Below are 10,478 nucleotides of genomic sequence, written 5' to 3'. Positions count from 1 at the left end.
GTCAGGGCAATCCCAAGCACAAACACAGGCTGGGCAGAGAATGGATTGAGAGCAGCTCTGAGGAGCATGACTTGGGGGCAGTGGTTGATGAGAAGCTCAACACGAGCTGACAATGTGCGCTCGCAGCCCAGAAGCCAGCTGTATCCTGGGCTGTATCCCCAGCAGCGTGGGCAGCAGGGCGACGGAGGGGATTCTCTCCCTCTGCTCTGCTCTCGTGAGACCCCCCTGCAGTGCCGTGTCCAGCCCTGGGGCCCCCACGATAGGAAGGACATGGACCTGTTGGAGCGAGTCCAGAGGAGGCCATGAAGACGATCCAAGGGCTGGAGCACCTCTTCTATGAGGACAGGCTGAGAGCTGGGGTTGTTCAGCCTGGAGAAGAGCAGGCTGCAGGGGCACCTTAGAGCAGCCTTCCAGTACCTGAAGGGGCCTACAGGAAAGCTGGAGAGGGACTTTTTGCAAGGGCATGTAGTGATAGGACAAGGGGTGATGGTTTTACGCTGAAAGAGCGTAGATTTAGATTAGCTATAAGGAAGAAATTCTTCACTATGAGGGTGGTGAGGAGTGGTGGATGCCCCATCCCTGTAAGTGTTCAAGGCCACTTTGGATGGGGCTTTGAGTTACCTGGTCTAGGGGAAGGGGCTGGAACTAGGTGATATTTATGGTCCCTTCCAACCCAAAGCATTCAATGTTTCTAGGAAATCAAAGACCATATAGTCTTGTTCCCACAGAATTTAATTTATCTGACAATAACCGATTGTGTCACGTTTTGAACTTTGCGTAGTCACAAGTAGGACACCTGATTTTATCTCTAAACACAAGAGATGGCTGTATAGAACTGTACTGAATTCCACTAATATTGATCTGTTCAGATAGTTGCTGTCCTGCCTCTGTACATACAGAGTAGAGTCTGAGCGGTTTACATTGCGGTGAGCGTTGGAATGGGCTGGTCAGAAAGCAGCCTCAGAGATGTCGTCCTTAAAAGTGTTCAAGTCTTGGCTAGAGAAAGCCATGGCTGATCTGATCTTGATCTGACCTTGGTGCTGGTCGTCTTCCGGTGGGAGGTGGTACTAGAGACATTCATAGCTCCCCTGTGACCAACAGTTCCGTGATTCCTCTCAAGTTGGTTTTTGCCTTTTTTTTTTTAACTTTTTTTCCCTTGTACTTCTTTCATCTTATTCATGTTGCTTTGAATGCTCTTAAACGTTACTTAATGAATGTTTTGATTATTCACTGGTTTTCAATATATCATTCTCTTGTCATTTGCTTTTCCACTCCCTGTTTCACCTGGCTAACGTTGGAGGAGTGTCCACCTGAGAAACATTCCTCTGGTCTACCTCTGCTTTCTGTGCAATCCTAGTGTCTTTGTCCTTTTCTCTCCTCTGTCTGTCCTCTGTTACTGAAAGCCTGCCTCTTTTTGCTTGGCTTATGCTTATCATTGTGTTCACAAAACTACAGTCAAGAGCGAAGACACAGACTCATCATCCTCTGTTTAGCATCTCAGCTTTAACTATCCTTGTTTTCTGACAGCTATCTTGCCATCCTTTCAAAGGCTGAAACACTGAATTAAAGAACATTTCTCTTTCCCCCTTTTCAGGTATTTCTTACAGAATTTTACCTGCCAGATAAAATATGACTTGTGTGACAATTGATTAGCTTTTCTCCTTCACATCATATCCCTTTTTTTTTGTTTTGTTTTCCATTATATTATCTAAACTTCTGTATTTATTATCCCCCAAAATTACACTTGTCCTTATCTTAAAGGTTCAACTGTTGGGTTGGGGTTTTTTTTTCAAAATTAATTTACAAAAGCAGACCCAAGTAAACAACCTCAGAATGAATCTCCCTTTCCAACCTTTTGGTATATATACTATTCCAGTTCTAAAGAACTGAGAGTAAAAAAAAATGCAAAAATATTTAGTGTAAGCTTGAAAGTATCTGTAAGCCCACAGATCTCTAGCAGAGGACTGACACTGACTGCTACATGTATCATCCTTCCTTGAGTCCTCTTCAGAAGACATACTCCATCCTCCAGGATTTTGGGATCCCTCTCAATTTTTCAATGATAACTTAGAAAAAAAAATCTCTGTTGGATATAAAATTATGGAATATACTACATTTCTTCCCTGAAGCATCTGGTCACTGTCAGAGATTATCCCATTACCTAGCCATGCCAGTGTCTACCTTTCTTATATTTTGGTCTTTCAGCCTGCAGAAATACTTGGCTTTGAACTTCAGATCGCCTACACAGGGGCTAACAGCACTATCTTCAGCTCCATTTAATAATAAATGGACCTTGATTTAGCTGAAAAATGCCTGACCTACCATGTGGCTACAGCTGAGTCAATGGCTGTGCCCAGATCCCAGGGTCCCCCTCTGACAATCATTAGCATCTGTCAGCATAACAACAATGCTCTGTAGCTGAATGTCTATCTAAAACCTTAGCTGCTGAGGCCTAGCAGAGTCGAGATTTGTGTTAAGTGAGTATTATGGCTAAACTGAACTTGTTTAGCTGACTATCCTAAAAAAAGGCTTCAAGGCTGAAGACAGCAGCAGTCAGACTGTAATAAGCCCATGCACTTAGGGTTTATTTTACGAATTTACAAATTCATAAGGAATTACTTCAGTGAACTGCTAAGGCCAGTACCTGTGATCTGGTCAAGCCGGCACTGGGGACTTCTAACCATTTGCAAGGAAGATAAATGTAAATTATATGCCATAAAGAGTCCAAATAGTTAACTCTGTATTCCTTTTATTGTTTCTACAGGAATAACTACAGCAGAATTGTAAGAGTAGTTCAATATTCTCGTGCAGGCATTCCAACACTTGCTCCTTGATTTTTCTGAAACATCTCAGGACAGCCAGAAGTCAATTAGAAGGCTATTATTAGTTGCAAGGCAGCATGCACAAGAATGAAACAGAAGGCAATTTCTGTAACTCTGGCCTGAAGGTTGAGTTTTGAAGAAAAGGATCTTACAAGCATCCAGTCCTTGCCTCCAGACTTCCAGTGTACTTTTCCCGTTAGGTATAAACCTGTACCAACAGTCTGCAGGTCTGTTGAGTGACGGGTATAATTTGATAAGCTACTAAGAAAAGCTTATAATATAATTTAGTTAAGAAATATTTTCTGTACTATTTAGCCTAAAAGCCCTCCCATATTGAGGTTAGCATAACCTTTCATCATATTTAACTCTTGAAATGCACATGGGAGTTTCATTTGGAGCACCAAGAATTTTAAACATACTAGCAACACAGAATAAAAAAATTTGCAAGGAAGAACCGGGAGAGTGGAAAGAGGATTTCTGTACCTTGGTTTAGCTGTTGTACTAAATCAACCACTAGTGAAGTTCTCTGCCACGCTCTGAACTAGCACTTTTTATTGTGAAAATGGGCTGTTCTTTTACTGTGTTCTAACCGAGCCTGCTTTGAGGAGGGGACTGTTACCGGTGACCTGCAGAGGTTCCTTCTCAAAATTATTCAGTGATCTCAAGGAACAAGATTGAAAGCATCTCATCTTCTAATGGGCATCCTGATTGGATTTGTTTTTTCCACACTGAAGGGAAAAAAAAGGACAGTCTGTAGTACTGTACTCCCACTTGCTGTACTTTGGTTTAGGATTATCTCCATTGTTTGAATATAAAACTTTCCTGTTATAAAGCCGCTGCTATACTGAGTAACGTAATGCATCCTACACCACAGACCTACAGATATTTCCCATTCAGGTGGCGCCTTCCTTCCACATACATACAAAGATACCTAGATCGGCCTTTAACAAAACCAAGCACTGCTGTGAGGCAGTGGACCTCCCGGGCAGCATGTGGGTGTGGGAAGAGGCAGCAGCCCCGTCCGCAGGGCGATCAGGCAGAGAAAGCCGCTGGGCTGCGCCTGCAATCGGTGCGTTGCCCCTTTAATTGTGTCCCCAGCCCTCGGGCGTCTCTGTCCAACGCCCACGTCAGCAAATACCTTTTGTTTCTCTCACGTTCGGGCTTCCAGGGCTCGGGGCTGCGGGACCAGCGCGTCGCCTTCAGCCACCGCGAGCCCCGACGCGGGGCCGGGGACTCCGCACCCACCGCCCGCTCCTCCGCTCCCGGCTCGGCGGCAGCCGCCCGCAGGACCCAGCCGGTGAGCGGCGGTTGTGCTGTACATCGGGTAGGTCGGACCGGGCGACGGGGCTAGAGACGGCTAGGAGCGGGCTTGGCTGCGAGGGACGGCGCCGGGCTCCGCAGTCCCCGAGGGCGGCGGGGTCCGTGCGCGGCGGCCCGCTGGCAGCTGCCCCTCGGAGCCGACGGTTGCTCGGGCTGCAGAGCGTCCTCGGCGGGCGCCATTTGCAGCCCCGGGCGCGGCTGTAAGGGGCCGGGAGCGGCAACAAAGGGCTGCGCGGGAGCGGGCGGCGGGTGCGCGGCGAGAGGGGCCGCGCAAGGGGGCGGCCGGGGCGAGCTGCCAGCCCGGGGAGGCTGCGGGCAGCCGGGGCGGGAGCGGCTCGGGCCACGCCGGGCGCCCGGCACCGGGCGGCAACAGCGTGGCGGGGAGCTGCGGCGGAGCGGCGGCCGGGGCTCCGCTGAGGCGGGCGGCTTCGGGCTGCATGCCGGGCCCGGCCCGGCGGAGGGGAGCGCGCAGCCGCCCGCAGCGGTGGCGGGCGCTGGAGCCGCGGTCCCCACGGCGGGAGCGGGGGCGGCCGCCCTGCCGCGAAACCGGGAGGCGCCTCCGCGCTTGGGCGGGCGGGTCCGGCGCCGTCGGGCGTCCCGGGCTCCCCGCGGTGGTGCGACCAATTCGGAGGGGCGTACTGGTGAGTGACGGCGGGCTCCGCCAATGGCGGGGGAGCCCGGGCCGGGAGGGCTGCGGCCCCGCTCCGCGCTGGCAGGGCCGGGCCCGCACCCGACCCCTCCAAGGCGTGGACTAGCTGGGCAGCCCCGGCACTCCCCGCAGCAGAAAGGCCGAGTTCATCGTCTGTGAACCGCTCCCGGCCTTCGTCGATGTAATCCTCGCTGTTTAGGACACGCAGTAATCCTGCTGGGGCATCTTTCCACCTCTTTGAGAGCTGTGAAGTTTCTTCTCGCACGTTACTGTGTGGGGTTGGGGCTGCAGGGGTTTGGAGATATACTGGGGATGTGATAACTTACACAGTTTTCCCGTTTTTAAAAATAGAGCTGATCTCTTTAAAATAGGATTCCCCAACATTGGTTTAGATCGTCACAATTGCACTTGCTTTTTACTTTAGAGCAAGACTCGCTATTCCTCCCTGCCTGGAATGGAGATTTCTTCGCACCAGTTTCACCTCCTCGAGCAGCTGAACGAACAGCGGAAGCAAGACTTGTTCTGTGACTGCAACATCCTGGTCGAGGGAAAGGTCTTTAAAGCGCATCGCAATGTGCTCTTCGCCAGCAGCGGCTATTTCAAAATGCTGCTTTCGCAGAGCTCAAAGGAGACGAGTCAGCCGACAACGGCTACTTTTGAGGTTTTCTCTCCAGAGACGTTTATGGTTATCCTGGACTTTGTGTATTCGGGCGTATTGTCTTTAACCGGTCAAAATGTGATCGAAGTCATGTCAGCTGCGAGCTATCTGCAGATGACAGATATTCTTAATGTCTGTAAGACATTCATTAAGTCCTCACTGGATATTAATGAAAAGGAAAAGGATCATTACCTCGGCCTGTCAGCCAAAAGTACCAACAGCGAACCTGCCCATCCATCTCTTTATCGCTCAAGAAGGAAAGCGAAGAGCAACCCCAGGCGTTCCTGTTCAGTCCCGGATGAAAAGACTAATACGGTGAATGAAAACTCGTGGAGCGGTTACAGCAGCTATCTGCCCTCAGAGGTGAATCTGCAGCGGGTGGAAACGCAGCTGTCAAAGAGAGGCAGAAAACAGGGCTCGGCAAGAAAGCGCCGAAAGCTCCTGGGACTGTCACAGAGCCGTGACAAAGCTGAGCGGGCCGGCGGAGGATGCAGCGCGTCAGACTCCAGCCACATCTCCCGGGTTAGAGACGAGGCTGAATTTGACGCCGAGAACGATGTGGATCACAGTGACTGCGGGTATAATCAGCAGGCAGAAGCGATACCAAAGAGGTGGTCTGTGGCTCAGCTAGAGCAAGAACTTTCAAGAACTCCTGAGCTCATGGAGTTAAAAGCAGAGGAACTGTATACCTCAATGCCTACCATTTTAGGTGTAATGAGTAGTTGGAATGAAGGTAAAAATTACATATTGTTTTGCAAAGTTTGTCTTTATTTGGAAGAATTCGGATGATCTTTTGGAGGGACTTTGAATGGCTGCATGAAAACCCAAATGCTGCCTAGAGTTGCAGATTATTTTCCTGATCTACTCATTCACAGTGTCAAACGGGATGAGAGACTTTGGAGCCGGAACAGGGCATGAGAATTAGAATCAGAGAGCTTGGCTCCAGTATTCGGTGAAGTTAACACAATACATGCCAGATTATTTGGACCCAAGTGGAGTTTAATGAAGCCTCAAGAGCTATAATTGCCTTGGGGACCTGAAGGACTGAATTTCTGTTGTCAGATCCCCAATACCTGGCAGAAAGAGAGGCATTCAACCTAAATCCAGCCTAAGTCCTCCACAAGAGAGGGTCCTGTCATTGGCGGGATGCCGCATTTCCCTTGAGGTCCAAACCAGCCCAAACTCCGCAAGTGTTTGGCCACGCTACATAAAACTTCTAAGCTCTGGATGGCCTGACAGTGCATGCCTGGGATGGTGGGACAGAGCTTACGGCTGTCTTCTGGTGTGCGCCCTTTGGAAACTAATATACCTGTATTTTTTATTATAATTGCATAATTTCAAGACTTTAGGCATCCTGGTATATTACATAGAGACTATAAATGTCAGAGCTATAAACTATTACCTGATGGAAGAGGCCGTATGATTACTATACATTACAGCAATGCATTTATGATGATCTGTGTATCTAAAAAATACCTTGTCTAAGAAAGAATACACTGTCAAATGCCTGTTCAACATATTCAATAAGAAACATTGGTTTGGGGGATTATATTTGGGGATTTTTCCTATTTAGTGACAGACCAGAGGAAAAAAAAGAACCGCTACTTATTTAAGCTGCAAAATAATCAAACTACTACCTAAAAACTACTGATATTTGACGCTTTACCTGTATTTCTCTATACCAGATGACTTGCCTCGGATGCGATTCAAATGCCCCCTCTGTACGCACACAGTGAAACGACGCGCAGACCTGAAGCGACATCTTCGGTGTCACACAGGGGAGCGACCGTACCCCTGCGACGCTTGTGGGAAGAGGTTCACCCGCCTAGAGCATTTACGCAGCCACTTCCAAACGGTACGCCACCTCAGTCGGACCCAGCCTAGGCAAACACACAAGATGTCACTGGTACCAGCTGCTCGGTCATTTCCAGAACTAACACCAGAAAAGCCTCCTACCTGCACAGCAACTTTAATTATTCATTATTTAAATTGGCAAATTATATTTTTAGTTTGTTTTTTTTTTAAAGAATGATTCAGTGAATTTTCTTTTTCTAAAATAAAAATAAAGAAAATAATTCTGCTTTTAGATGAGTGCTGACATTTTCAAATTTTAAATCTCTCTAGATACATCAAGCTGGCAAACTGATCTGCAGAAAATGCAAGCGTCATGTAACTGACCTAACAGGGTGTGTTGTTCAGCAAGGAACACGACGCTACAGACTGTGCCACAAGTGTCTAGCAGAAACTAATTTTGACAGCATCCCTGACGATTTAGAGCCAGAACATTCTCCTGTCTCCTCCACGGGAAACAAACGTTCCAAATGGGCTTTGGAGGAAGAACAGAAATCAGATGGAGAGACAATGGAGGAGGAACCATATAATTTGGTTGTCCAACACGTTAATGACGATATTCCGGGTGAGGCAGATGAAAAGGTGAAACCAAATCTGAGGTAGACTGTTTGTGTATTTGTTACTGTTGTATTCAAGATTAAATCACTTGTGTCCTGCCAACTAATGCTGGTTTATTACTTTCATTAAAATAAAATATTGCTAGAATTCTATTATGAGAAGCAAAATATGGGCTACAAACAAGCGTTTTGTACTTGCAGACATGCAACAGTGTAACTACTCGTAAATATCATCCAGAAGGTACTTATTATCTGGACACTATTTAGAAGAATTGGTTTATATTTCATCAAATACTTGGCTCAGAGCTCCTGTTCATAAGGAAAGTGTGAACAATTCTACAGTTCTACAAAGGTTCTACAAAGATTCTACACTAATGTTGGTAATTTGCTTTGAAAAAATCTTACTAAAGTAAGCAGCTAAGAAATGTAAACCACGTTTTCGTTTTCGTTGTCAGCGTAATTAACATGTATTTACACTTCAGAAACTTGATAAGAAAGGATTAAAGAAAACAAGTGGAATTCTTCCTGCTGAAGAACCTATTTACGAGAGCTTTGTTTTCTGACTGAGCTTACTGCTTCTTATAGTTCAGAAAAGCATGGACAGTTTTAAAGAATAGACACAGCCATACAGAGTAGAATAACATACAGAGCAGAATAATGTACAGAGCATCGGTAGTGCACTTGGACAGTATGGGTTTGCCTTTTCAGATGCACCGTGTTTTTGTACTGCGAATTTTAAACAAAGATACTCTAACATGGTTCCAAGGAAGTAAAAGTGCAATCACTGGAAGTACAGTTGTCAGGTTTTTTCCATTTTTTTTCCCAGGACTAGTGCAAGATTTGCTTAAACTCCTGTGTTTCTTATGCTAAGGTAATAAAGAGGACAGTCCCTGTAATTTCAGTGGGACAGTTGTGACTTAGATCACGGAGATGCTTTAGAAAGGCTTTCCTGCTTGTATAAATTTAGGATGCTTAAGGCTGTTTGACAGCATAACAGCATTTGCTAAGATAATTTCCCATAGAGTTTAAGCAACCTTTGTAATTCTGGAGTCTCTTCAGCTTTTTTTAACAATAAGGCTTTTTTCCCCCAGTCATTTGGGTCAGAGAACCTCCACTTGCTAGAGAAACTGAAAATGCTCAGTACTAAAATGGTAAAAAAGTGTCAGAGTGAATGTATAGAAGAAACATTCTGACTGAGAGCAGAGAATGGCATTCACAGTAAATAAAGAGACACTGGTCTCACGTCTCATTCTGTGCTATGTTTCCTCTCCTGTTAGTAGAATCTGTAGCCTGAGGTGACTGCCAAGAAAGCAAAAATTTCCTGTAGAGAATCTGAGAACAGCCATATTGATTAACATCAAGGTTCTCCCTGTCTCCAATAGTTGCCATTAACAGATACCTAGGGAGAAGTGAGAACAGGGCAAGCCTGTGCAATAATTCCCTAATACTCTCCAAAACTCCAACCATTTTCGTTTAGGGTATTTTCTTAACTTGGGATTTGTACATTTAGTAACCACCAATGCATGTATTTTCCAAACACTTCTGTACTCTACTCTTAAACTCATCTAAACTCCTGCACCAATGGTAAGTATCCTTAGGCAAACACCTCTGTGAGCCTAGTGTGCCCTGTGAGTCCCACCTCCTTTGAATCTGGCTCCTCAAACAGCCACCACCGCGTCTTGCTGAGCCCACAGAGGTGCACGCAAACTCACTACAGAGGCTGCTCAACTAAAAGCAAGAAAAGAAGAGTTTGCAATTTAAGTATGTTTTTGAATTAACTGCTTAAAACTTAAGTGTCTTAGTGGGCCCCACCTCAGTGGGAGACTACAGCCAGCAACAGGGCTCCTGTAACACAGTGGGAGACTAGGACTTCTTCCAGAAAACAGCCTGCCAACTGAAACCTGTCACACCCAGAGCTCTGAAAATGGACCAAGGCGAATTTAAGGCCGTTTTATAATAAGTACTTAATAAATACTGGAAAAAAAAAAAAAAGACTAACACTTACTTGGTTAATTCCAAATGTTTTTCTCGCAATTTCCTGTCACCATTTCTAAAAGCAGAGCAGTTTACTGTGCTACTACAGCCTGTGACTGATGGTATACACAGGGCATCTCAGCACTTCTACGAAGTTAAATTTTAGCCACATGAATTTATCTTCTCTCAGTTTAGAAGGCCGGGCAAAAGGGAAGGAGTCCACAGCCAACGTTCCCTCAGCCCCGGCGCCCCAGCTGCCGCCCCGAACTCGGCAGAGAACAAAGCCTCCTCAACTCGACGCCTGATTGGCTAATCCCCGTCGCCTGACCCAACCAGCCAATGAGGTGTCAAAGCCGCTGCCGAGGGGCGGTAGCCGCGCGCGCTCTGCCCGGGTGAGGGGCCGCGGCGGCGGCAGCGCCCGCCCGCCACGGCCGGCCCCTCACCTCCCGGAGGGTTCCGGCGCTCGGCCGTGCCGAGTGGAGCCCTGGAGCCGTTCCTTTCGAGCAGCGCCAGCAGGCGGGCCCAGGCCTCGCTTTTCCTCCACAGCGCCGCTGTGTCCGGCCTGTCACCGTAGTGGGCATGGGCTGGAGCCCTGGGGCTGCTCCTGAGAAGAGAAAACCCAGCATATGAAAAATCATACTATTTTT

The 10,478-nt window shown here is 47.2% G+C and overlaps 1 protein-coding gene across 2 annotated transcripts; it reads left to right on the top strand.

Annotated features, from left to right (window-relative positions):
- Positions 1-2,732: 2,732 nt before the first annotated feature.
- LOC142066878 (zinc finger and BTB domain-containing protein 8A-like) lies at positions 2,733-9,106 on the top strand. Of its 2 annotated transcripts, none has more exons than XM_075114945.1 (5): positions 2,733-3,891; positions 3,991-4,119; positions 5,216-6,182; positions 7,135-7,304; positions 7,574-9,106. In XM_075114945.1, exons 1-5 carry the CDS (start codon positions 3,679-3,681, stop codon positions 7,901-7,903), a joined length of 1,809 nt encoding a protein of 602 aa, XP_074971046.1. In that variant the 5' UTR covers positions 2,733-3,678; the 3' UTR covers positions 7,904-9,106. The 2 variants fall into 2 exon arrangements, with proteins under 2 accessions (XP_074971046.1, XP_074971044.1); XM_075114943.1 differs by having other exon boundaries at positions 3,991-4,146.
- Positions 9,107-10,478: the final 1,372 nt, after the last annotated feature.

Source organism: Phalacrocorax aristotelis, chromosome 20 (assembly GCF_949628215.1).
Source record: "Phalacrocorax aristotelis chromosome 20, bGulAri2.1, whole genome shotgun sequence".
Taxonomy (NCBI): domain Eukaryota; kingdom Metazoa; phylum Chordata; class Aves; order Suliformes; family Phalacrocoracidae; genus Phalacrocorax; species Phalacrocorax aristotelis.
The sequence above is the reverse complement of the archived record's forward strand: the minus strand, read 5'-3'. Positions and strand labels throughout refer to the sequence as shown.

What these genes read in the sequence shown, in the direction of transcription:
- LOC142066878 (XM_075114943.1), top strand. Translation starts at nt 3,679, where the DNA reads ATGCATCCTACACCACAGACCTACAGATATTTCCCATTCAGGTGGCGC. An exon ending in CTGGGCTGCGCCTGCAATCG is followed by an intron (nt 3,892 to 3,990) that starts GTGCGTTGCCCC and finishes TCGGGCTTCCAG; the next exon opens with GGCTCGGGGCTGCGGGACCA. An exon ending in TACGCAGCCACTTCCAAACG is followed by an intron (nt 7,305 to 7,573) that starts GTACGCCACCTC and finishes AAATCTCTCTAG; the next exon opens with ATACATCAAGCTGGCAAACT.